Raw genomic sequence first — 25,413 nt, 5'->3', positions numbered from 1 at the left:
GATAAGAACTGATAGGAACCAATGAACGCAAATCTTGTCACGAGGGTGTAACACTGTAAGGCACACCGAACGAGGCCCATGTGTTGCTGAAAAAAACCGGTCGATATTACATCTGGCCAACAATTTGGAAACATATTATTTAATACTTACACACCTGAATGATTGCTCATTAGAGTAACTGACAAATCGAAGATGCTGAAGGAAGCGGTGGACGGACAGGTTACAGTCGTCTGTAACACCATCGCAGGTAAGGAACATAGCCCGAAGACGAATATCTTGCTGATTCTGACATTATTAGCTTGCGCGCTAACAACCTTTGCTAGCTCGGTAACACAAGCCGCTGCGTTCCATACAACGCGCGTGGACCACAGAGAGGTGCACGCTGTTAAAAAAATGTTTTTTTTGTAATTTATTTCTCCATATGTCTGCACTGTATACGATTCATTATATGTCGTAGCAGTGCTATCAGTTTTGTAAAGCATGCTAACTTTCTAGTTGGCTACCTAGCTGTGTGTCAATGCTAACATTAGCTTGCTAAGATGTGGGAAGATAGTTAGCTAAGACCTATCGTTACTATTTTTGACCTGGCCAGCCAGGCTAGATTGAGCAGTGGGCAGTACTGAAACCTGGCGTTATTTTCAGTGTTGATCGATGTTGATCATATTGAAGCATGTTATTTCTCACCGTGATTTGTTATGGCTACCTTGTAATTAGACAGTTGGGCAATGTAAAAGTTAATTTATTAAACATTTTGTTATCCATTTAAGAAAATGTAAAGTTGATTTCTGCCTGTTATCTTTTCCATACATTCAGGTTGAGGTGGCACAAGAAAAAAAAAAAGTGGTACCCAGTGGAACCTAGACTAAATCTGCCCTGCCTTAAGTTGGATAAAGTAAATGTGAATGCATAAATAAATCTCTTTTAATGTGTTCACTCCAGCCTCAGTGCAGTTCCAAGTGGAGCCCGTGGGGCGATGGTTCGAGGCCTTCTTAAAGCGCAGGGACCGGAATGTGTCTGCCTCCTTCCAGGAGCTGGAGGAAGAGGAGGAGTTGTCGGAGGAGTCCGAAGATGAGGAGTTGCAGCTTGAGGAGTACCCCATGCTCAAAACCCTAGATCCCAAGGACTGGAAGGTACAAAAACTCCACATGCTTTTTAACGAGTGCCTCAACTCAAAGCACTTGTAAGCTACTTCTGTGGAAACATTTGTGGTCTTTTTCCACAGAATCAAGATCACTATGCAGTTCTTGGACTGGCCCATATGAGATACAAAGCCACACAGAAACAGATCAAAGCCGCCCGTAAGTATTTCCCTTTGATCTTTTGACCCAACTTCCTCTTGGAAGATCATTCCAATGGAACAGAAATATTCCTTCATCATCAACGTTGAGTTCACTGTTTACCAAAACATGTGTTAGCGTTCTGTATAATTCTGGTTGGTTAGAGAATTACTGACTTGGCTTAGAACGATGGCCACGCCCACTAGGCCCTGGAGGCAGTAATACAATAAAACACATTCTAGTTTCACAGGATTTGTGACGGTTGTGACGGGTAACAGTTTCTGGGGGAACTGATGTATTTGCATAGTGACAGGTTCACAATGCTCTCAACCGAACTGCTTCAAGGCACGCAAAATCGGTGGTGTCATGTGTCACTTCATTGCTTGCAGAGTTAATGCTGCGTTGAGTGCAAGATGAATGGTTATTGTTCTTCACTGAGGAAATGTGACGTTTCTCGCCAGACAAAGCCATGGTATTGAAACATCACCCAGACAAAAGGAAAGCAGCCGGAGAGCAGATTGTGGAAGGAGATAATGACTACTTCACCTGCATCACTAAAGGTAATGAGGGAAATATTGGGATTGTTTTCTTTAAAAAATATAGATAGATAGATAGATAGATATAGAGCCCTGTAGATTTATATGGTGAATAGTTGGAATCAATTTGATAAATATTTGCGGGTTTGCCACAGGTTGTGGTGTTTAAACTTATGAATCTTTCCGTTTTATTGCAGCAATCGAAATTCTGTCGGACCCCGTGAAACGAAGAGCCTTTGACAGTGTGGACCCAACTTTTGACAATGCTGTCCCCTCTAAGGGTGAAGGCAAAGAGAACTTTTGTGAGGTGTTTACCCCTGTCTTTGAGAGGAATTCTAGGTAAGTGTTGTGCGCATGCTGTCAGTAGCAGGTTGCCTGTTGACATGGAGGTGTAAGAATGTCTGTGGCCAATGCACATTTTTGTTTCTTCGTGGGTAAATAGATGGACGTCCAAGAAACACATTCCAAAACTTGGAACAATGGATTCCTCATTTGAAGAGGTGGATAATTTCTATTCTTTTTGGTAAGTGTTTTTTTTTTTTTTTTTTTTTAAAGCATGGCATTTAAGGGTCTTTGTGTCCCTTCATCAAATTTTGCACTACTAGAAAATGAACTATTGTCATCTGGTCTACATCAGTTAAGCTTTGTCTTGTCAACATAGTGTAGTGTCCTAGAAAGCCACATGATGTCACCATTCAACTACTATTAGCTATTAGCAAAATGGGCAGTAGTGGCTGCTTTTTCGTCATTGTCTGTAATATGTTCCTGCGCTTCATGCTTTACCCACTTTGATTGATAGCATTTCTCATTTAACACAGGTATAACTTTGACTCGTGGAGAGAATTTTCATACTTGGACGAAGAAGAAAAGGAAAAAGCTGAATGGTATGTAGCTGTTTGGCAGGGATGAGATTGATTCCCATTGGTTCAGTTCATGAATTTAAATAATGGAAATTATTTTCACTGGCAATATTTCAGTTACTATATTTCAGTTGAGTTTCAGTAAAATTGCATTATGTGTCCTGAATTGAAATTGAATTGGCCCTGGTATGGTCTTTTGCCACAGTGAACAATTCCGAGTAAATAATATTCTATATGTGTTTTATCTTCAATGTAGGCCTCGTACAGATTATCTTTGACTACAAGATGTAGAAGGTCAAGACTGTAAAATGACACCATTATATTATTAATTATCTTGAATTCGATTTAAAAGTCATGCAAAAGTGAACTTGGCTTTCTTCATCTTTCATAAATCCTCTTTATTTTCCCATAAAAAATGCAGTCGAGATGAAAGGAGATGGATCGAGAAGCAGAACCGAGCATCGCGCGCCCAGAGGAAGAAGGAGGAGATGAACAGAATACGGACACTTGTTGGTACGACTGCGTTTGCCGTCACCTGCCGAGTCGAGGCCAATCTCGGTCATAGGCAGGCAGGTCTGGGGCTGTGCCGGGGGCCTGCCGTCCACACAGGGTCCCGTCTGCCACTCAGCTAGTCCCCGTTTACCGCTAAACCGTTTTAATCACTTTCCTGTGTGTCCTTTGGGCTGCATGTCCAATAACTTTTCTTGCCTGGATAAGGAACTGGCGAGATGGAGATGTCGCATTTCAAAGGTGTCCCCCGTGTTTTTTTAAAACAATGATATAACCTGAAGCTTGAATTATGTTCACAGTTCTTGAAGGTCAATTCAGTGTGATTGGGACATTCTCCTTAAAGATCCTTGATTATTTTTATTGGGAATACTGTAGGTGTCCTGTTCTTAGGACCATGCATTCTTAATAGTTTCCCCCCCCCTCTCAAATCCTTGTTCCAGACACGGCATACAGCTGTGATCCCAGGATAAAGAAGTTCAAGGAGGAGGAGAAAGCGAGGAAGGAGTCCGAGAAGAAGGCTAAAATGGAGGCCAAGAGGAGAGAGCAGGAGGAGAAGGAGCGGGTCAGTGACCCTTCGAGCACTCGCTCCGCTTCGGCAACGTGCCGTGCTTGTCGCAGACGCGGCTGTTCCACAGAGATAAGCCGCGGCTGTTCCACAGAGATCAGCCGCGGGTGCTTTGTGTTTTTGGTTTCTTTCTTGTAGTCTGTGTCTGGTTTCTGTGGTACATGCTGAGGTCAACTGCAGATAATCATACGGGAGGCTGAAAATGCTGGGGGGGATGCCTAAAGGGATGTCTACTGACATGTGCGTGTCTATTTAACATGAAAGCGTTTGTTATAATAAAAACAAGCCTCTCCATGCTAAACTCATATTTAGGCTAACCATTTAATCATATTTTACCTCCGGGTGGAAGGTGGATGGGGTTGTTGATTGTGAGAGATGATTAGGTGTCTCTTTGTTTGACAGAGACAAAATAAGACACTAGGGCTAACCTTCCTGCTTGGCACAAAGTGGTAAATGTCACTTTAGTTTAATGTTGTTATTACTCAAAGATGGTGGATTCTCTGTACATCATCACATTGAAGGTTCAGATCCTTGTTTTGATGTTTAAAGTTGCAGTTATAGTGACTTGAATTGAAACTGGGGATCCTAAGCCTCTCTAGGACGGCACACTGGATGCGTTTGTTGAGCCGTGGGGTTGTGATGTCATTTCTGCAGGCCAAGCAGGCTGAGCTGGACGCAGCGCGTCTGGCTAAAGAGAAGGAGGATGAGGAGGCCAAGCAGGCTGCACTGCAGGCCAAGAAGGAGAAGGAGATCCAGAAGAAAGCAATCAAGAAGGAGCGGCAGAAACTCAGGACCACCTGCAAGGTGACAGGACAGTGCCAACTCCAAAACACAGGGCGGGGCCAGCGATCTGAACCAATCACAGGGGTTTGTTATGGAGGGTCTGTCTGTGATTGTGAGCTCATGGAAGATCAGCCCGCCATGGGGTTCTATTCATGAAATCTCACTTTTATCCGTCATGACGGGTCCAAACCAGAGTGGGTTATTTTATCAGAAATCTTAAAAGTATTTGGTTGGTTTGATTTTGGGATCTTCTTAAGAGTTTGACTACAGCTTTTATTATACGCCTCAGAAACTATTTCTATGAAAGGCAGTTTTGTAAGCAGCACTCTGCTCTCACTTCACTTGTTACATATTTGCCGTTGTTTTTTTTTAACCTCTTAAAGAACTGGAACTACTTCGCTGACAGTGAGGCCGAGTCTGTGAAAATGATGGAGGAGGTGGAAAAGCTCTGTGATCGTTTGGAGCTCGTCAGGTGAGGAACATCGGCAGATTCACAGCTCATGGGATATCATAGGACATCCTTAAACTTCTCCAGTTGAATTCACTATCTGTGATACTGCTCATTGAAGGCTCATGAATACAATGTCTGTTTCTCTTGCGTTCAGCCTGCAGTCGTTGAATGAAGTGCTCGCCTCGGGCACAAAGGAGGACAGCAAGGCTGCTGTGGAGAAACAGGTGAGCGTGGGTCTGCGGGTCTGTGGGTCTGACCACCATATCTAGGAGTGGATTGTGATCTACACCCAATTCCAGCAGTTCCACATCCTCACCGAGACGTTTATTTGGGTTACTTCATCACTGGAAAGGTGGATTCAGCTACAAACCCAAATTCTGATCCTGAAAACATGCCACACACTTGAAGTGCTTATGAAATATGAATGGTGGAATTAATATGAATTATTAAGTCATTTCCCTTGCGCCGTTTCATTGTCCCATTTTGGAAACTCCGAGTTGCAGTTTGGTTAGTCTTATTCTATTTGAACACAAGGATCTCAAAGTATTCAGCACGCAGAAAACAACAAAAAAAAAACACGAAACAACCGAAGGGGTAGCCACGGGGCACCGTGTTAGCATATGCGACACTGTGTTGTGAGCGCAGGCATTGGTGGTGAACAGATGTGATGCTGTGAATGTGTAACTATGACTGTTGGGTGTGTACACATGCTGATGGTGACTGCAGATTATAGTGCTGAGCGATTGCTTTCACTGAGTCGACTGTTGACACCTGTGTCTGTGTCTCAGGTGCAGTGTGTGTGTGTGTGTGTGTGTGTGTGTGTGTGTGTGTGTGTGTGTGTGTACACAGGTGCAGGAGGTGAACACTGCTCTGGTATCCATGTGTCCATGCGTGGTGTGTGTGTGTACAAGAGCAGTTGGTGAACCCTGATCTGTATCCATGTGACCATGGTGTGCGTGTGTATAGCTGCAGGAGGTGAACACTGAACTGACTGCTCTGGTATGTGTGTGTGTGTGTGTGTGTGTGTGTGTGTATACAGGTGCAGGAGGTGAACGCGCAGCTGCAGAAGGAGAAGGAGGCGGAGGTACAGGCCCGGCAGGCCGCCCGCAGCTCAGAGCAGGCCAGCAGCGGCTCCGGGGGCGGGAGCAAGGGCTGGAACGAGGAGGAGCTGCAGCTGCTCATCAAAGCCGTCAACCTCTTCCCCGCAGGGACCAACGCCAGGTACCCGCGCTCTTCCCTCTTTCACACTCCCACCCCCCGCTGCCATTAATGCCTGGTACCCGCGCTCTTCCGTCTTTCACACTCCCACCCCCCGCTGCCATTAATGCCTGGTACCTGTGCTCTTCCGTCTTTCACACGACTACCCCCCGCTGCCATTAATGCCTGGTACCCGCGCTCTTCCGTCTTTCACACTCCCACCCCCCGCTGCCATTAATGCCTGGTACCCGCGCTCTTCCGTCTTTCACACGACCACCCCCCGCTGCCATTAATGCCTGGTACCCGCGCCCTTCCGTCTTTCACACTCCCACCCCCCGCTGCCATTAATGCCTGGTACCTGCGCTCTTCTGTCTTTCACACTCCCACCCCCCGCTGGCATTAACGCCAGGTACCCCCACTCTTTTGTCTCACACTACCACCCCCCCACTGGCATCAATGCGCCTATGCTGCCCACCGCACCTGTTAAAGAGATTTTTGTCCGTTCTTAATATAATGTATGCAGTTGCTTTGCAATCTAGAACATCTAGAGATCCCCAGCCAGAAGCTGAGATTTTTTGTATCATTTTGTTTTGAATTCCCTTTTCACTATGTCACGCCAAAGCGCATTAAACACTAGCATCACTATCCTAAGCTTAGTCCCAGCTTAACGGTCATTTACTTCTTAGGTGGGAAGTAATCGCCAACTACATGAATTTGCACTCTACCAGCGGCATTAAAAGGAATGCCAAAGACGTCATAAACAAAGCCAAGAATTTACAAAAGCTTGGTAAGTACTAAGCCATCGCAATCATCTTGGTACATAGCTTAAAATGACTTGCTTTGAAGTGTCAAAAGCTTTTCTGTAACTGTAAATTCCCTACCTAATTAAATTTTTCTTGCCCCGAAGATCCCCATCAGAAAGACGAAATAAATAAGAAAGCGTTCGAGAAGTTCAAAAAGGAGCATGCTGCAGTGCCCGCCACCGTCGACAACGCAGTGCCTTCTGAAAGATTTGACGGTAAGCTATCGCATGACTCCGGTTTACATCTCTAGATGGCCGCCCTAGAAAGTCCCACCAGCAGCCTGATCTCCCGTCAGTGGTTATGTGAAATTAAAATTAAGGAAAAAAAGTTTAAGTAAAATTAAGTTTTTCCTTTCCCCAATCCAAAATGGTTTAATTTAATGTTTGCTCTGTCTTTCAATCCTTGGCGGGACTTCTATCCTTTCTAGGGCAGTATTCTATTGGTGACCGTGGTGTATGGTTGGGACACAGGCCTGGATTTTGTAGTTCTAACATAAGCTAAAGGCTTCAGTGTAGCCATCTGTTGATCTGTGAAAATTGCTGTTTGAATCGATTCCCCCACCTTCTCTGAACAATCCATTGCTCTGGGAGCAGTCATTCCCCCCTGCCCCCCTAATGGTCCCTACTCTCCCTCAGCATCAGGTGCGGAGGCCAACACGGCTTCCTGGACAACAGAGGAGCAGAAGCTTCTGGAACAGGCACTGAAGACCTTCCCCGTAAGCACTCCGGAGAGATGGGAAAAGATCGCCGCCGTTGTACCAGGACGCACCAAGAAAGACTGTATGAAGAGGTACAAGGTAAGGGGGATCCTCCATGTTTAAATGCAGTCGGAACACGGGGTCGAACCCTGGTCCTGAACAGCAACAGGTTGAGCTGGATTTCATCATCACTCAGCACTTCAATTTTAATCAAAGCAGTTACCTCATCTCCCCTTAAGTTTTAAATTGTTTACTCATAACTAAAGGGGGAGATCCCTGTTAGAACTTGCTTCAAATCCCAGAGGCACAGAAGAGTTAAAGCTAATTATGGGGTCTCAGACTGAATGCGGATTCTCCTGTCTGTACGAGTCCCTGGTCTACATAACCTCTCTTTCTCCTCCACACAGGAGCTCGTGGAGATGGTGAAGGCCAAGAAGGCTGCCCAGGAGCAAGTCGCTGCTAAGAGTAAAAAATGACGCGTATAAACAAATCGAGTTCTTTTAATGTTATTGTGTTGTCTTTATTTTATAATAAAACTGCAAAGGAAAACAACATGGGACTTTTACACTCTCTGTGTGTTTAATTTTAGAGTCCGGGGGTAGAGGCACAGGTTATTTATCAGGTTCTCTGCCAGTGCATTCCGCTCTGGATCCGGTTGTAATCTGGAAGTTGTTCAATTGGTCCTGAAACGAGAGCAAAAATATGTTGTTTGCTTCTCATTTGCCTCCTGTTTTGTAAACTTATTAATACTGGAAGGTCAATCTGATGAGGTTTAGTAAAGTAGAAATATTAAAAGTGTTTCTTCACAGCAACAGTTTCAGACAACTCTGAGCCTATGCTAGAAAGCCCACGCTTGATAAAATGTAAAAGGGTTTAAACCTACCAACAGCTGCGATCGCAGGACTCTTGTCATAAATGTACTTTGTACAGACATCCTTGATCGTTTTAGCACTGATGGCCTAGACGAAGAAATACAAAATACAATCAAATTACTGCAATATTAAAAGCTGAAGATCTAGGTAATTCATCATGCTTTGAAGAAAATTACACCCATTGCGCTGAAGAAAAGTATGCATAAGTATACTTCTGGCAGACACATTGTAATGAAGGCATCCTTAGGGTGTTGGGATTTGGGACAGTTTGGTTCCCTGCAGTAAGGTAACGAACAGCCTCCAGGGTTCTGTGCTGAAATCTTTTCACCACCGTGTTGCCCTGGAAGCCCTGTCTGTGGAAGAGAGGCTCAGGGCCTGGATGCGGGGCAGGGCAGTCTTACGTCGATTCTGGCCTCCAGTTCGGGGAGGGGTATCCTGCGGCTGTAGCAGAGCATCTGTCTGCCAATGTCTTCGCATATCGGGGTGGACCCTGTCGGAGAGACATCACCATATTTCAACAACAGCTGCACAGGAAGCGACTGGTTTCAGGCTTTTTATTTGGAGAGTGGAAGGTTTCTCAAAAGTATTGTTTTGCCTGGTCAGTGAAAGGGAAGCAGCCATTGCTGTTGCCATCCAAATGCTTCTGCACATACACATTTTGCAACTTAGCCACTTGGTGTTTATGGAATGCTTTTTCAAAATTCCAAATCTCCATTCATTTTTTATTACCAGCACTGATTGTTGTATCGCAGGGGTGTCAAACTGAATCCCCAGGGGGCCACAGTGTCTGCGGATTTTCGTGGTTTCCTTTCAATCAGCTGTCAATTAAGGCCAATTAAGGCCTTGAGAACAAGGCGTGTGGATACTTTAACCAATCAATGACTTGAATGAACCCAGAACACCCCAAAAACCAGCAGACACTACGGCCCTCCAGGACTGGAGTTTGACACCTGTGTTGTATCGGCACTGAAGGGTAATTACACACTTTTTTTAGCTGTAAACGTGTCTATGCCTACTTCATAGTGAAGCATTTGAATCAATGCCATTATTTCCACATTTATGAAATATATGGTAGCCTTTTTCTGCTGCCCTATAATGTTGGAAAACCTCTAACTGCTCATTTTTTAAATACACTGAACACTGCCCAGTCTGCACCCAATTGGTTGGAGAATATGCAAATGAGATGGGACACACCTACTATATCCATCCCAGAATGCAATTTAAAAAATGTGTGGAGCCAGGCTGAAACAATGCAATTACTGCTTAAAATGTTCAGTTGAAAAACATTCTAATCGCATAGTTGTGATTTTTACGCTTTAAAGTGCTGAGAGGTGCATGTGCCCACCCCACCCTTCCTTACCATCCAGATGCAGGAGCATGTTGGTCTTCAGAAGATTTTTAGCTCTCACCACCTCACTCTCTGTGATGTTCGTACAGAGAGACATCCTGGGCGGGGGGGGGAGAAGAGGCTTGAACTTACATTTGATTAATTTTGGTAAAAACAGAAGCAGCTGGTTTATACATAAGTCTATATGGGTATCAAACCCTCCCATAGTCCATAAATGGTTTAAAATATAGAGCACATTTACATTTCGTAAATCCATTCAATTCAGAACAAAATAAAAGTATGAGCAGCCTGGAGAAAGGCTTGGACTAAACGTTTGGGCTTTTGCTAGTCTCTCTCTTTGAAAACATTAAGAATAGAGAATTGTTTTAAATTTTACATTAACAAATTCATCCTTAAAAAAATAATAAAAAATAAAAATAAAAAGAATCACTGACTGGTTTTATGACATTGGCAACTATGTAAACGGCAATGGGTCTCCTCTCCACTGTGGGACTGCTCACCATTCCTGCTGAGTGTAGTGCATCATGTCGCTGACGGTGCCAGGCTCACAGACCGCGTAGAGCCCCCACAGCCCTGTGTCCGTGTAGCAGGTGTTAAAGGACTGGAAGCTGTGGCAGAGGTTGCCCTGGCATGCCATCTGCGCCAGTTTGCTGGAGAGATTCTGAAGGGACAATAAGAACAGAGTCAGCCAGTCAGTCGCCTGTCCAGGGTTCAAGCCTTTTGATCTGGGCCTAGCCCAGGCAGATGACCGGGCCCCTGCCACAGGGGCAATTCTTACCACGCCACCTCCAAATGAACGGTCCCAGTTTCCAATGAGTGTGTTGGCAACCATGAGAGGGATGGTGTCCGGGTGCGACCAGCCCACAGCCTCCACGGCTATGGCTATGTGAGCCAGGGGCATTTTGTCATCTCTCACGCGGATCTGTGGGAGAGGCAGATAGGAGCATCTGGATAAGAGCGTCTGACTATTTACTACTTCATGCAATTCAAACAATGGCTGTATTTTGTAAAAATACTGCCTTCTACACTTTGATGAACAAATGTCATTCACTTACACTGGCTTTAAAGAAATCTGTTCATAAGTGCAGAGCATGGGACAATGACAAAAGGTATTCCCTATGATAATACAGAGGTTATTCCCTCTGGCTGCATACCCTGAAAATGAGTGAGAAGGAAGCCAATCAAAGGTGCGCTTACCTCACTTCCTGTAAACCTGCAAGGCGGCATTTCTGGAGTTTCACCTTTGTACCTGGCAGGCAACTTCCCAAAGTGGTATTTTGCCAAGTCGATCAGCTCGTCATGCGACACTCCTGGGAAAAAAAGTGTGTACATTGTATGTTTGACACAGTCTTGAATACACCACCTTGTGAATATATTGTGCCAACTGTTAGTAGTTAGTTCTTCAATTCTAAAATATTTACAGGAATGTTTGCATGTGTGAAGCCCAAACTGTCACAAGCAACTCACCTCCAGCAGCAGCCAGCACAATCCTTGGCCCCTTGTAGTGCGTTGTGATGTACTCAACAAGATCACCCCTATTTATAGTTCTGTATCAAAAATAAATGGGGGGAAAATACATCACAACTATTAAATCTTAAAAGTGTCGTCGCCGTTTACTACAATGCAGTGGAATAAACAGAGAAATTGTCAACATTATTGTAAATTGCACAAATTCGCAAATCGGAAGGGGTCATTTGTGGGACTCACTTGATGTTTTCCGTGGGCCCAAGGATGGTTCTGCCCAATGCAGTTTCCTGGTACGCCGTGGCATGGAGGTAATCGAACACCACCTCCTGCAGGTTGGTCTCCACTTCCTGCATCTCTCTAAGGATTACCCCTCGCTCTCGCTCAATCTCGGCCTCTCCCAAAGTGCTGTTCTGGATGATGTCCGCCAGGATTTCCACAGCTGAGGATTAAGGCAGCGACGTTACACACAGTCAGCTATATTTTATGCCTGCTTTCATTAGAAAGATACAACATCAAGTCAAGTGGGGCGACCTGTAGCGTAGTGGTTAAGGTACGTGACTGGGAACCCGCAAGGTCGGTGGTTCGATCCCCGGTGTAGCCACAGCAACCCTGCATTGCTCCAGGGGAGGATTGTCTCCTGCTTAGTCTAATCAACTGTACGTCGCTCTGTATAAGAGCGTCTGCCAAATGCCATCAATGTAATGTAATGTAGAAGTCCGAATGACAATATCTACAAGCATGACAACAGTGTTGATTATAACAGAACAAATATTTATTGCAAAGCTGATCGGTTTCAGCCATGACATAAATTAAGACATAATAAATTCACACATTCCGATCAAGATGCTATTAATACTAATCAATATTACAAGAAAAACAAAATGCATACATTCACAAATATATAGCCAACACCACTGTACCTCGTGGAAGGTCCTTCGAAAAGGCTTTTGCATAATATACAGTTTGCTCCCTGGACGTGTAGGCGTTTAAGTGAGCACCCATGTTCTCAATCTCCAACTCAAGATCAAGCTGAGAACGCTTTCTTGTGCCCTGTACAAACACAAGAACACAAGACTCAGTGTATGTATTATGGGCACATACAGTGAAAGCTAATCTTAATGGCAACTACACATGACTACTGAATTAAAACGACTGTCCCACCTTGAATGCCATATGTTCAAGGAAATGAGCAGTTCCGTTGTTCCTTTCATTTTCATACCGACTTCCAGCATCGATCCAGAGCCCGACCTGCAATGACCCCCCTTGGTTATTTTCGTTTCAAAAATTGTTGTATTTCACAAAACAAACGACACTACACACACCCAGGCTGTGGTGACGTTATTACAACTCACCGTACAGGTTGCCAGACCCGAGTCCTCCGATGCCACCCTGAGTCCATTTTCCAGAGTGGTTACCTTTGTTTCGGGGACATTTAAAACGATTTGGCTAACGGCCTCTGTCGCCCTGTGTCTCCTTGAGCCAATAAGCGGCTGCATACGCAAAAAAGTGAAACCGTTATTGACCATCATTACTAACAATTTTATTAATGTCTCTATGTTAGGGGTAAAACAGATTCCACAGTTTGACATACAATACAAGGATGTCAGTCCAGATGGAAAGAATAAACTCCCATAATTTGCATGACTACAATAGTAACATTATCCTTAAACTTTACTCACTGTTTCCTTGATACCGCAGCCCAACCACACTAACCCAAGCTCATCTAACGTTCGCGAATACTGATTTTTCAGGGAAAATATAAATTATGTATGTACCTCTGGCTATTTCTCTCATTTATATATAATCTCTCAAGTTGTGTTAATATATTGTTGCTAATATATTTACCACAAAGCCAGTTTATCAACATTAGATAAACTTGTCCTGGCAGTCATGTAACCGTCTTATAACTAGTAGGCTATATTCTTGTATAGGGCACTTTAGCTACGGCTAGCAAAACAACACAGACGAGTCTACCTCAATGACATAATAACCACATTATTCTACGACTTGATATATGCCTTGCTGTTTTGGAAATCAGCACATACCCTCGTTAAACCACATGTCTTGTTGATAATGTATCTCCCAACGAGGCCCACTCGCTGCAAGGACGTCGCCATGTTGTTTATCCGTAAGTTTCCTATTGCGCAGAATGCTCACATGCTGAATAATAGCTTACGCAACGTAACCATCGGCTGAATAAAAAACATGTAACGCACTATGACTGGGGGGTGGATCGGGCGCACGACACAAAGAGGTTCCGTTTGTGTGTGGGTGCTGCGTATGAGCTGTGTCCATTTTTTAATCTGTAGTAACCGTTACGCAAGGTGTACATGGCGACTTGTACCTACAGGCTGCAATAGTTATTACTGCAAGGTACGTTGAGAAAAAATATTATGTTCGGCTAATTCAGTGCTATGGTTGTGCAAGTTACAGGCTTGCTTAGCAAGCAGTTGCTGACTCAATAATTACAAACGAACCAACGTTTGCTAACTTGTTGATCATTTTGAATGGTTGTTAATTAAACAATCTCACCAGCTCTCCACCTTTAGGAGTGTCGCGGCATTTTCCATGCAAGCAGTACAACGTGCACGAATGTGTGTGACCCTACCAATATGGCTACAGGTTGCTTCATCAACCTGTGACGCTTCGGTTCCAAAGTAAGCAATTGGTTCCAAAGTACTGACAATCTTTTCCTTGTGTGTTTAAAGTAGCTGCTGTCAAAGGGTCTTATTGGTTGTGTTATATCTACTTCAAATGTGGTTTGACACAGCGAAGGTATGCACAAGTGAAGTTATTATTATAAATTATAATATTATAAAATTAATAAATCTTCTTATTCTTATGTCACCTACGTCTTCTGTACGTATTCAGTTTGGTAAAATTGTTAACGTTGGGGTATTTGTGTGCTTTAATGGATATTGTCAGAGTTCCACTATCCTGAAAGACATGACAAGGAAAGAATTTCCACGAAGGAGCTTATGATACTTTCATTGCCAAGCGAAACTATATATAACCCTGTCAATTAAATTAGCGGGTTAGCCAAGGATTATTGGCGGCAGCCAGATATAGTGACGGTATAAACTGACAGTGTCCTTCAAAAGCACGATAACGGTAGATAAAAGCATGATAATGATCTTTGTTATAGACTTTTGAATTTGAGATTAAAGGATGAATATGAGACTTCAGTTGCCTACAGACAATCCGTTTTTTTGTCGTGCATAGCCTGTATGCTTTACAATTTTACAGAAACGGTTGTTTTGTGAACTTCAGAACCCACTGCCGCAGTGCAAAATTAACGGATGACTGACGGGTGATAATTGCATGGAATGTGGAGGGGAAAGAATAGAAGAATCCAAATAATAGCACAGAAACTGGGTATATCAACCAGAGGGCAGGGGTGAAAGGATATCACAAGTCACTGTACACGGCAGACTTCGAGAGCCGAATTATTTTATACTATACTGTAAGCATCTAATTGGCAGCAAGATTTGAAATGCAGATGTGGAAAAGCAGAAATGGAAAGGCTGAGTGTGGAGAAAGGAAGGAAGGAACACCCCATGATCCATTTTGCCTAAGTATGCTATAATAGGCCTATAAATATATGATAATAGGGAATCAGGTTTTTATCAAGAAGAGTATACTACCTACTTTTGCATGTTCTTTGGGGAGGTTTTTCATGTACATGTGCAACAACATGTATATTTAACACTGAATGAGTTTGAGAGTTTCAACCTCTGCTCATTCAGGTTAGGCTATTTTGTAATTCAGTTTACAATGTGGTAATTTGCCGATGCATTTAGTCAAAGCGACCCCTTTAAGATGTAAGATCACAGATATTATGTGATTACAATGTTCTTAACTGAACATTCTAATGCTGATGCAACAATCACTACTGGTAATTGTAAGTAATGGAGTTCTAGAACACTGAGTTAGAATTTTTAAAAGAAAATATTCCCAGAAACATACTCTCCAAATCATGCTTAGTAACAATCAACCGTGTTGCAGCACCAGTGAGCGTGCCTCGGGACCTGAGGAATAAAATCAGCAAAGGAGAAATAAGAACAGAGCTGTGCGTTACAAGCTCAGTGGGGCTCTGTCTCAGACTTAAAATCTCTTAGCATAATAGCATTAGTGAGTAATTCAAATCCTACTTTATTCAAAACATGGGACAATTTCCCTCTAACAGTTCATTCTTAACTGTAAACAACTGTATTTGCTGCAATCTATAAAGTATATAGTGGTTCACTGGCCAGAATGTTTTCCTCTGTGTTATAAGTATGCTGCCATTTCAAGATTCTCAGTTTCCCAATCCTTATATGGCCATGCCCAAAAGGGATATTGAGGCAATTTTAATGAGGTGCCATTTGTTTAGACCTTATTTGAATATTTTAACGGTCTTAGTAGCCCAATTAGTATGATTCATTTGAGATTTGTTCAGCCTTTCATGGCATATACTGCATATACTAGGTTTAAATCTTCTTAAACATGAAACTGAAAGTATGCAGTTTAATGGTAGTATCTAAACAATATGTTTAGATTTATTGTTTATTGTGCTTGAGTATGAGAGTAAGAGGGCTTTCTATGCTGGCATTGATCCTATAGCAAATGAACGCAGGTAAAATATGTATATTCCTGCATTTATGTTAAATCAGATTTGAATGGACTTCCTTATTAGGTGTAGTCACGTGCTTCTGTTTCTGGAGAACTACGTCAGAACCAACGCTCGCTGCTTACTTTGTCAGTGGTCCAGAAGCAGCACTGCGGTGCCCAGTGGAGGTGCAGCGATCTATACCAGAACTTATTGGGGATTAAAGTGCTTTTATTACAAATGACACGCTAACAAAGATCTACTCACACAAGCAGCCGGTCCTCCATCGAGGCTACGCGAAATCTCGAGGTATGTACTGCATTGATCGCAAGTTGGAGAGATTCGGATGCGATGTAAAGAACCAAGTTTTTATGTTGTGTCGTTAAAACGTTTATGTGGATGTTAGGAGGAGCGTACCTCTTCTACGTCTTTCTTATTAGTTTGCAGAAATATTACATTTACAACTGTGATTAATTCTAGTTACCATATAGCTGATGTATTACTGAAAAGATGACGGCTCCCATTTATTCTTCAGTTTCCCTCGCTATATTTATCGTAATGTTTCGTTAATGAAACAATGTGAATCAAACCTCATTTGATGGCGATTGGCACTCCTTTGTATCGCTTACCCCCTCGTGTATCCACAACTGGCGCTTACTATACGCCTTAAAACAGCTTTCATCAACGAGTTGTACATGGTGGGGAAGTTTTGTACTTCATTCGAGTAATATATTTACCCATTTGATTGAACTGGTTACACACAAGTTACATTCACAAGCCCCCACCCCTCCCCCAGATCCATCTTTAGCCGTTAATCGTGATGACGGCAGAACACAGAAACGAACGACTGTCACTTGGGAACAGATACGGTGAAGCTGTCTGAACTTTAGCTCATTTTACTTGGATCTTTGCCAGTCTGGAAACACCTCTGACTGAGCAGATTTGTATTGAATACAGGTACAGGTCTGCTGTTTGCACATAAATATTCGGGATCATATTTGACTTTCGTGCCCGTACCAGTAGGTCTGAAGAAAATGTTTACATTTATGTACATGTAGGCAATGGTTCGTCTGCTGGATTAATGACGGTGGTTAGGTTTCTGCTTATTTCAAAAATGTGCACGTTTCTCAGACCATTGAGCAAGATGTTGTACCGACAGCAAGTCTGCACTTTATTTGTTTTATTGTGTAGGGGGTTTAAGAAATAAACATTTGCATGCTGTCAAATCTGTGTATTATGTAAGACTAGGCATTTTATTGACCATCAGATGAAACTAATTGGCATATTGGTAACCTTGCAAACTGTACATATACATTTTTACAAGATATATTATTATTATTTAATTTTTTTAAAACTATTTCTCAGAATTCAGAATATATTTTGGTAGCCTGCATTTAGGTGATACAAACATTGTTGAAATCTGCTTTGAAGCGGGGAGACAATTGTAATTGTGTATTTGAATATTGGTTCCTCCTATTAGTATGAAGAAGGTACTATTCTATACTGTATCTCTTCACACAGGCCTCTTGTGTTACCATAATGACCTGTAAGAAATATTCAAAACCTGTCTAAACACTTCCGCTCCTGCCTCCCACTGACTTCTCTGTGACCTGCCGCAGACACAAGTGGCACATTTGCATTGTACATTAATGCCTTCTGCATTATATCTAGCAGCAGCGCTGCCAGAAATATTAAGATATGTGTGTATTGAATAGAACTAATGTGGCAGGACTATGTACAGTAATTGCAGACAAGATAAATGGGTGGGCAAGGATACTATGAGGTGGCCATGGCCCTTATGTGGGCGATCTAATGCTGTGATGCTATACAGTACCAGGCCTACATTTTCCTTTCATAGTACAAAACCCAGTGTCATAGCTCATCTGTCTGTAGTACAGGTACGGTAGGCATTTGGATTTCCGTGTGTGGGCAGTCAGGTATATTGTCATAGCAACAGTGCACATTTGTGTATGACGTACTGCCCCAGGAAAATTAATGTCCAGCCCACCAGATTTAGATAGGCTGCGGTTTCCACTGCCAGAGTGCGGTGCTTTTTCATGCAAATGAGGAAACGATGGAAAAAATTGATATCACAACTAATAATCATTGCAGTTATAATAGTTGCCAAGAAGTAGTGGTGGTGTGTGTTATTGCATTGAACAGCACAGGTAAATTTAGCAGTTTGAAATCATTCCAAATAATGAGTTGAGGTTTCCATAATTCAGGTCACATATTTTAGATTAACTGAAATCCTCCCATTAAGAAATAATGACTGTTCTTGCAATTACCTTTACTATTCTAAAACCTATAATTAGGAAATCGCTTCTTTGAAACTGTAGAGAGAGTGAGACATCAAGGTGATCCGAATGGCCATTATATAGGTAGCCTTGGGGTGCATTTCTGTAACATTAAGATTTTAAACAACCAAGCCCATCAATCTTTTTCCTGTAAAATGTCAGGCTTTAAACCAAACTGAAATGTAATTGTCAACAAATCCATTAGTATAGTAGATTTGCATGGGACATGTGTAATACGCCATGTGTTATAATAGCATATGTACAGATGTCTACATAATTCATAGTAAAATATGAGCATGACAAAGTGGTGCATGCCATACAAAGTAATGCACGTTCACAGTTGTATAACACCAATTTGTCATGTTTGCCACCACATTTCATGTTTTACAAGTTATCTTATGTGGACAAAAAATATTTTAGTATTCCTTAATGATTTTGACGGCACTGAGAAGGATCTCCAGCTGAGGAGATCCTGTTAATACAATCAGCCAGGCTACTGGTCTCATGCAGTTTCCTAAACATAGTGCCTTATGAATTTCTATAATCACTGCAAAATTGATTGTTTTTCTATCTGGAATCCTGATAACATAGATTGATCTCGACTGGGTGTTTGTTTAGGTCACTGTCAACAGAAGTCAGGTGGTTACATTTGTATGTGACATGTACCTGCCATATGGGAGTTTAGGGCTGGTTTTGTCTTGTTCTGTTTCTGCTACTCTGTACAGCATCTTTGTGACCACGTTCTGTAAAAAAGCACAATACAAATTAAATTGATGTGATTTATAAAAAGCTAATGGTGTCTTCCCAACTTATCTTAACCTCTTCTAAATGCATTCCTTGTGATTAGTGCACAGAACTCTATTGTAGCAAGCCACACATTACCAGAATTCAGTCACAATGAACTCTCTTAGCCCTGTCAAACTCTTGGTGCATTGCCCCCTAATGGACTGACGTGAGCTAACATTATCTCTGACATTCCTTTGTATTTAGTAAAAAGCCTAACGGGTTATTTTTATACAGCGTTTTTCTTTTGGGGGGCGGGTGGGTGGACCGAAATGGAGCAGAACAAAGTAAGCGGGGGCAGACGGTTGCTCTGTTGCACAGGCCAGCACACAGGCAGAATAGTAATTGTGGGCTATGTCACATCCAGGTCCAGAACACTTAGCCAGCCAATGGAGAAGGCGGAGGAGGAGGAGAGGAACCTCATGGGCGGGGGCAGCCCGAAGGCCGAGACGGGCGAGGAGGCCGTGGTGAGACCTCGGGACGGGTCCAGCCAGGAGTCTCGGAAAAGCAGCTCCTCCCGGTCCTCGCGGAAAAGCTTCCGCCTGGACTACCGGCTGGAGGAGGACGTCACCAAGTCCAAAAGGGACAAGCACGGGCGCTTCATCAACCCCTGGTCAACGTGGAAGTTCCCCTCCTATGGCACCCTCTTCAGGTTCTTTCTGCTGGATAAGGACCACAGCCAGGTCCCAAGCTCCAAAGAGGTAGCTTTGCTTCCAACTCCGACACTGTCGCCCTCAGCCTTGTAGCCTTTGTAATATCCTTTGTCTGGTAGAGTCCTTATGGTACTTTACATTACATTAATGGCATTTGGGAGACGCTCTTATCCAGAGCGACATGCAGTTGATTAGACTAAGGAGGAAACAATCCTCCCCAGGTGCAAAGCAGGGTTAAGGGCCTTGCTCAAGGGCCCAACGGCTGTGCGGATCTTATTGTGGCTACACCGGGGATCAAACCACCAACCTTGTGGGTCCCAGTCATGTACCTTAACCACTATACCACAGGCTGCCACTTCTTCTCTGTCAGGCATCACATTAAACAACTGTAATTCTCTTCCCAAAACGCAACGCAATGCATCATATATGATGATTCATGCACTGGTTTGCAAGATAACAATCTGAATGCTCAGTCATTCCTCTTGATCAAACTTGTTTTGTTGTTGTGTTATGCTCAGTGTGTGGGCCATGTCCGCACCAGATGTTGTCATTACCAAAGTAGCTGTGTTCGTTGTGCACAGCTGACCCTTATTCCAGCAAGATGGTCTGTGGCTTGAGGTTTGCTTGAGGTTCAAAAGTGAAGCCAAGATCTGTGTGACCTCAAATGACTGTGTAAATTGAGCTGCTAGTACAGATGTTATGTAACTAACCAGCTTTAAATATAATCCATCACTTGGCAGCAAGGCAAAATTTGTTGTCAGCAACCTGGCAACAGATTGCTTTTCAATGTATGTGGTTTAGGATGGTGATCTTGTTCTCTTGTGTGTAACTTGGTTCTCCCTTGATTGGAATGCCGGTGCTCAGCTGTGGGAAGTTGTACTTTATAAGAATGTGGAAGGTCAAGTATTCTTTGTTTTGCTTTACACTTGAATCTTCTCACGGCCTAATGTCTGAAACGAGCTCAAAGCATTGTTGATTGCAGCGCTGACTTTCAGTCAACTATGTTGTATGCTTGGCTTCACAATGGAAGCATTGTGAATGATTGCAGTCTCCTGTCTGAAATGCTCACCTGCGATCATGTGACCGTGTGTCTGTGTGGTCACGTGACTTGTGGTTCAGGTGCTGGACCGGGAGCTGCCGGTGCTGGAGCCGTACTTCGTGCGGAACCCCCGGCAGGTGGGCCAGACCGGGTCCGGGCTGAGGGTGACCTGGCTGGGCCACGCCACCGTCCTGGTGGAGATGGACGACCTGGTGGTGCTGACCGACCCCGTTTTCAGCCAGCGGGCGTCGCCGCTGCAGTTCGTGGGCTACAAGCGCTTCCGCGACCCGGCCTGCGCGGTGGCCCAGCTGCCCCGCGTCCACGCGGTGCTCATCAGCCACACGCACTACGACCACCTGGACGTCGGCTCGGTGGTCAGCCTGAACGAGCGCTTCGGCGGGGAACTGCGCTGGTTTGTGCCCCTGGGCCTGCTGGACTGGATGCAGAGGTGCGGCTGCGAGAACGTCATCGAGCTGGACTGGTGGGAGGAGAACTGCGTGCCGGGCCACGACGAGGTCACCTTCGTCTGCACGCCGTCCCAGCACTGGTGCAAGCGCACCCCCTTGGACGAAAACAGGGCGCTCTGGGGCAGCTGGTCTGTCCTGGGACCCTGCAACCGCTTCTTCTTTGCCGGGGACACTGGGTACTGCCCCGTCTTCGAGGAGATCGGGAAGCGGTTTGGGCCCTTCGACCTGGCCGCCATTCCCATCGGGGCATACATGCCCAGGTGAGGCCAGGTAGCCTCGGGAGTTCGGCTAGAGTTCAAGAGTTTCGTTTGGTTTTTTCACCAGAAAATCTGTGCGATCTTGTATCAGTCTATGGGTCCCATTTCTTCACGTATCATTTCATATTGTTTTTGTATCATCAGCGACTTGGCTTTGTCCATGTAGAATTTTAAACTGCTTATATTGACCTTGAGGCTGGTTTTCCCTGCAGGAATGTGATGCAGTCTCAGCACGTGGACCCGGAGGAAGCAGTGCGGATTCACATTGATGTTCAGGCCAAACAGTCTGTAGCAATACATTGGGGCACCTTTGCTCTAGCTCACGAGGTGAGTTTTCAGCACATTCTGCCTGACTGCGTAAAACTGGTTTTGAAAAGTCGCCATATATTCACACATGCCGGAACTTGTCATTTCACAGAACTTGTCCCAGTTTGACGTCTCCTTGGTATATCTGAGATCAAAATGATCCAAAATTAGACTTTGTTTTTTTCTTACTGCACATTCAATGGAGATGCTGCGTCGTAAAGTTATGGTTTTGGGGCCTCCCAGGTGCAGCTACAACACCAGTGTTTGGGTCAGTAACACACCCCACATTCCAAAATGTAATCTGGCATAGAATGAGATCCTGCATGTGTCAGCGAGTATTTTGAGTAGTTTGTGCAACTGGACATAGTGTTACCCAGGGAGGGACTGGCTCAGCTTCTTCATGCTTTGGCAACAACTCGGATCGCTAGTCAGCTGGGATCCTGTACTCTACCTGAGCCAGCGGCACAGTGCCTGTGCACTTCAACCCCAGGACTGCAGAGGACACAAGTGGACGCTCTCCCTCATTAACTAAGGACATTAGAACTTGCATAGAAGGATGTCCAGCTTCAATACAGTAACCAAAATGAAGAAAATCTTTGTTCTGTGTATGGAAATAACTGCTATTTAGGTCTGCCAAACTCTGGAAGGATCTGGTAAATTTGTCAATGCTGTAGCTCCCAGCTCATCACTTTTATTATTACACTGTATGTGTACTCTTCGTTGACAATTTTGTCATTATTTCTTGTGACCATCAAGTGAAGCATTTTTATGGGTAATATGAGCCTTGCTTCATGTTGAGTAATGGGAATAGCACAGTGGAATTCGAGCATATACAGCACAGCATTATAATGCCAGTCATCTGTAAAGGCTAGAGGAAGGGATTTGCTGCAGTTAATTAAATCAAATGTACATTGGAAATTTCACTTTATGAATCACCAAAGAAATCCTCTGAGACTTCCTCATTGCTGTACAATGGCTGAGTGCATATGATCTTCTCTCAACCGCGAAAGATCTAGATCTCATATGGAGTACTTCCCACATGACACTGCTATGGGATAAAATGCTGTTAGCCACTTTCCGTGTACTTTCCAAATTTTTTCTGTTCGACATGCTTTGCATGCGTAACGAGATATTTCACATTTTCTGCCGTAGAAATACCCGTGCTCTGTGAATGGGGAGAATGCAGACAGAAGCACATTTTCCAAGCCGCTGTGCTCTCCTCTGCAGTTTATCGCCCCCTCTCCTGTTCTCCAGCGCTTGGGAGCGCTACGTCAGGTTGTTGACGGCAGGTGGGCCTGTGGGACGGTTAGCGTTTTTTCCCCCCACTTTGTTTGTTATTGCGCGTTTCGGAGGTCGGTGCCTCGAGGCCAGGAAGCTAGCCGAAACCCTTCTGATGGTGTTCTCTCCCCACGGCGGCCTGCCAAGTGTGGGCTCGCAGTGCCGTTCGCTCTGCGCTGTTTGAACAGGCAGGATCCAGACAATTATCCCATCAGCAGGCATTTGTGGATCAGCTCTTTGTCTGGAATTTCTGCTTACAGGTGCAGTAATCCGTACAGGCGCCTGACAAAGTTCCAGTGCGTTGCTTTTTGAAAGAAAATGCACCGGCTGTCGAGGTGTTTTTCGTAAACAGCAAAGTGATTAAGAGAAACTATTTTTTTTTTTAACAAGATGGCAGACGTGATTGTTTCGTTTTGTTCTAGGGTGGCGGTGTCAGTTTAAAGGTACTGTCCTTGTAACTCAAAAGGTTGTGGTTTCGATTCCCAGCTGGGGTCCTGCCATGTCCACGCTTGCTGTGAATGGCTTTGGGAAATGGTATCCTGCTGTATAAATGCATTTCATGTAAAAATGTGAGCTCTATAACTCTCTGGATTACAGTGTCTGCTGAATGCTTAAGTGTGATGTTCATAATGACACTGCTGTTGTTGTTTTCCAGCCCTACTTGGATCCTCCCTTGAGGCTGAAGGAAGCGCTGGAGAAGCACGGACTCAGTCAAGACAAGTTCTTTGTTTTGAACCACGGAGAATCCAGAGAGCTGAATTCTGAGGTGTTCGAATGAACGGACCCAAATCTGCATCTTTTCCCTTGGTGATTGCGGGGCACCGTAATTTCAATAATTGAACGCAGTACTAATTTTAGGGATGAATCCTGAGCAGCCATACAAACAGTGGCAGGAAATACAATTTTCATATGTGCCATTACAATTAATTTAATTTCATGGTCAGCAGCTGTCTCAAACCGAATGATGCCAATTGCTTCCTTCTCTCAGTTCTAATTTTAAATGCCAGTCACTTACCCATGTAGGAAAGAAAACAAGTTGATGTTGATGCCTGAAAAACAAGGGTAGATTCATTGAAATATATTTTGAAAGCTAATGTCTTTGATTAATGGTTAAATTGTGGATACGGATTTACAGAATTGCGGTACTTTTGAATCCCACTTTTAGCATGTGGGAGTTCCTTGTGAATTTTCTGTTGTGATTTAAGAACATCACTTCCTCATGTGTAAGGTAGAGAGTTGTTTTCCTTTAGTTGAGGTTTAGTCCTCGTTTCGAAATGAGCCTATGTCGTTCTGTTAACTGACAATATAGGTTCATAACTTTAATTTTTGCTTCACTACTTGGTGGTGTGCCACAGATGTGTTTGGCATTAGCTGATAGAAACCTTCAATATCTTGCAATGGCTGTCATTATCCAGCGAGTGTGGTTGTTAGATTTTGTAGTTTGCTAAACTACAATTTCCATTAGGGTAACTAATCAGCCTACAACAGGGATACTGAAATCTGGCCCTTCCGGCTAGTAATACTGTTGGTTTAGATTTTCTACCTGATAGTTAAATGATCAATTGATGCCAATATTTTGCAACAGGCTTTGAAGTACGTTTGCTCTCGTTTGGTGGGTGTGTCACGGGTGTAGCCTGAATCAGTAATCAGTCCGCCCACATGGCACCGTTTTGGTTTAAATAAACATCTTGCTATGTTATGTCAGGACTGAACCTGGCCCTGGTGTCCCAGGTTTAGTCCTCATTAGAGAGGAAGAATGAAAACAAGCAGTACTTTTGGCCTCTAGGGCCGGATGCACGTCTTCGTGGCCTTTATGTTGGGAGAATGTAAGACGCCTGGTGGACATTTTGTAGAATACATCTCAGAAACAAGGCTGGAAAAACTCATGACCCTACTCATGATGCTTGAACTGACAGGGTGATTGATTTTTGCAGTACATTCAGCATATAAAATAATAATAATACGTTTAGCTTTAGTGCAGATTTCTGCTCTTTTGTGCCACAGTATTGCCTCAGTATTCAGTTGTTATGCAGTCGTTGGTTGTGAATGCAGTCAGTGAATATATGTATTTGGTTATTTGAAGATTCATTGCATTTTACAGTACTTTGGATGATAAATATGAAGCAAAATACAATTTTGCTGTATATACACTTTGCCCGCACCCCACCATGACCAGTTTGGCTTCCATTTAATGTCCAGGCTGCACAAGGTGTATGATGTATATAGTTAATGATGTAAATATGATGGCACTTTGCTGTGTACATAGTACAGAGCCTAAGCTTTTTTACTTGCCAAGCCATGTGTGATTTTATAAATGAAAAAAAAGAAAATTTGAATAAAAGTATTTGAGATATGGCTCTTTTGCTTCTGTCCGATAAG

General features: G+C 43.6%; 3 protein-coding genes across 4 annotated transcripts; 2 read left to right on the top strand and 1 right to left on the bottom strand.

The window, feature by feature from the left end:
* Positions 1-26: 26 nt before the first annotated feature.
* dnajc2 (DnaJ (Hsp40) homolog, subfamily C, member 2) lies at positions 27-8,231 on the top strand. Its single transcript, XM_061251510.1, has 17 exons — positions 27-247; positions 940-1,130; positions 1,223-1,298; positions 1,739-1,837; positions 2,011-2,152; positions 2,256-2,336; positions 2,632-2,697; positions 3,095-3,186; positions 3,624-3,745; positions 4,403-4,552; positions 4,915-5,003; positions 5,137-5,206; positions 6,022-6,203; positions 6,866-6,966; positions 7,087-7,197; positions 7,618-7,778; positions 8,087-8,231. The coding sequence occupies exons 1-17, from the start codon at positions 193-195 to the stop codon at positions 8,153-8,155; spliced, it is 1,857 nt and encodes a 618-aa protein (XP_061107494.1). The 5' UTR covers positions 27-192; the 3' UTR covers positions 8,156-8,231.
* Positions 8,175-13,571, bottom strand: pmpcb (peptidase, mitochondrial processing subunit beta). The gene is made up of 13 exons (XM_061251511.1): positions 13,412-13,571; positions 12,719-12,856; positions 12,528-12,614; positions 12,287-12,416; positions 11,607-11,805; positions 11,367-11,446; positions 11,097-11,209; positions 10,678-10,821; positions 10,400-10,560; positions 9,912-9,997; positions 8,953-9,041; positions 8,563-8,638; positions 8,175-8,362 (listed from the first exon to the last, which is right to left on the bottom strand). Exons 1-13 carry the CDS (start codon positions 13,481-13,483, stop codon positions 8,298-8,300), a joined length of 1,440 nt encoding a protein of 479 aa, XP_061107495.1. The 5' UTR covers positions 13,484-13,571; the 3' UTR covers positions 8,175-8,297.
* Positions 13,572-13,584: 13 nt separating this feature from the next.
* napepld (N-acyl phosphatidylethanolamine phospholipase D) lies at positions 13,585-25,389 on the top strand. 2 transcript variants are annotated; one of them, XM_061251525.1, is made up of 5 exons: positions 13,585-13,739; positions 19,402-19,735; positions 20,807-21,453; positions 21,663-21,777; positions 23,690-25,389. In XM_061251525.1, the coding sequence occupies exons 2-5, from the start codon at positions 19,424-19,426 to the stop codon at positions 23,810-23,812; spliced, it is 1,197 nt and encodes a 398-aa protein (XP_061107509.1). In that variant the 5' UTR covers positions 13,585-13,739; positions 19,402-19,423; the 3' UTR covers positions 23,813-25,389. The 2 variants fall into 2 exon arrangements, with proteins under 2 accessions (XP_061107509.1, XP_061107508.1); XM_061251524.1 differs by lacking the exon at positions 13,585-13,739 and adding an exon at positions 16,119-16,263.
* Positions 25,390-25,413: the final 24 nt, after the last annotated feature.

Source organism: Conger conger, chromosome 8 (genome assembly GCF_963514075.1).
Source record: "Conger conger chromosome 8, fConCon1.1, whole genome shotgun sequence".
Taxonomy (NCBI): Eukaryota; Metazoa; Chordata; class Actinopteri; order Anguilliformes; family Congridae; genus Conger; species Conger conger.
The sequence above is the reverse complement of the archived record's forward strand: the minus strand, read 5'-3'. Positions and strand labels throughout refer to the sequence as shown.

Coding starts and splice junctions, on each gene's coding strand:
- dnajc2 (XM_061251510.1), top strand. CDS start 193: ATGCTGAAGGAAGCGGTGGACGGACAGGTTACAGTCGTCTGTAACACC. Junction 2,153..2,255: donor GTCTTTGAGAGGAATTCTAG/GTAAGTGTTGTG, acceptor GTGGGTAAATAG/ATGGACGTCCAAGAAACACA. Junction 7,779..8,086: donor ACTGTATGAAGAGGTACAAG/GTAAGGGGGATC, acceptor TCCTCCACACAG/GAGCTCGTGGAGATGGTGAA.
- napepld (XM_061251525.1), top strand. CDS start 19,424: ATGGAGAAGGCGGAGGAGGAGGAGAGGAACCTCATGGGCGGGGGCAGC. Junction 19,736..20,806: donor AGGTCCCAAGCTCCAAAGAG/GTAGCTTTGCTT, acceptor CTTGTGGTTCAG/GTGCTGGACCGGGAGCTGCC. Junction 21,778..23,689: donor CCTTTGCTCTAGCTCACGAG/GTGAGTTTTCAG, acceptor GTTGTTTTCCAG/CCCTACTTGGATCCTCCCTT.
- pmpcb (XM_061251511.1), bottom strand. CDS start 13,483: ATGGCGACGTCCTTGCAGCGAGTGGGCCTCGTTGGGAGATACATTATC. Junction 10,561..10,677: donor GTTCATTTGGAGGTGGCGTG/GTAAGAATTGCC, acceptor TTGTCCCTTCAG/AATCTCTCCAGCAAACTGGC. Junction 8,363..8,562: donor TCCTGCGATCGCAGCTGTTG/GTAGGTTTAAAC, acceptor CTCTCGTTTCAG/GACCAATTGAACAACTTCCA.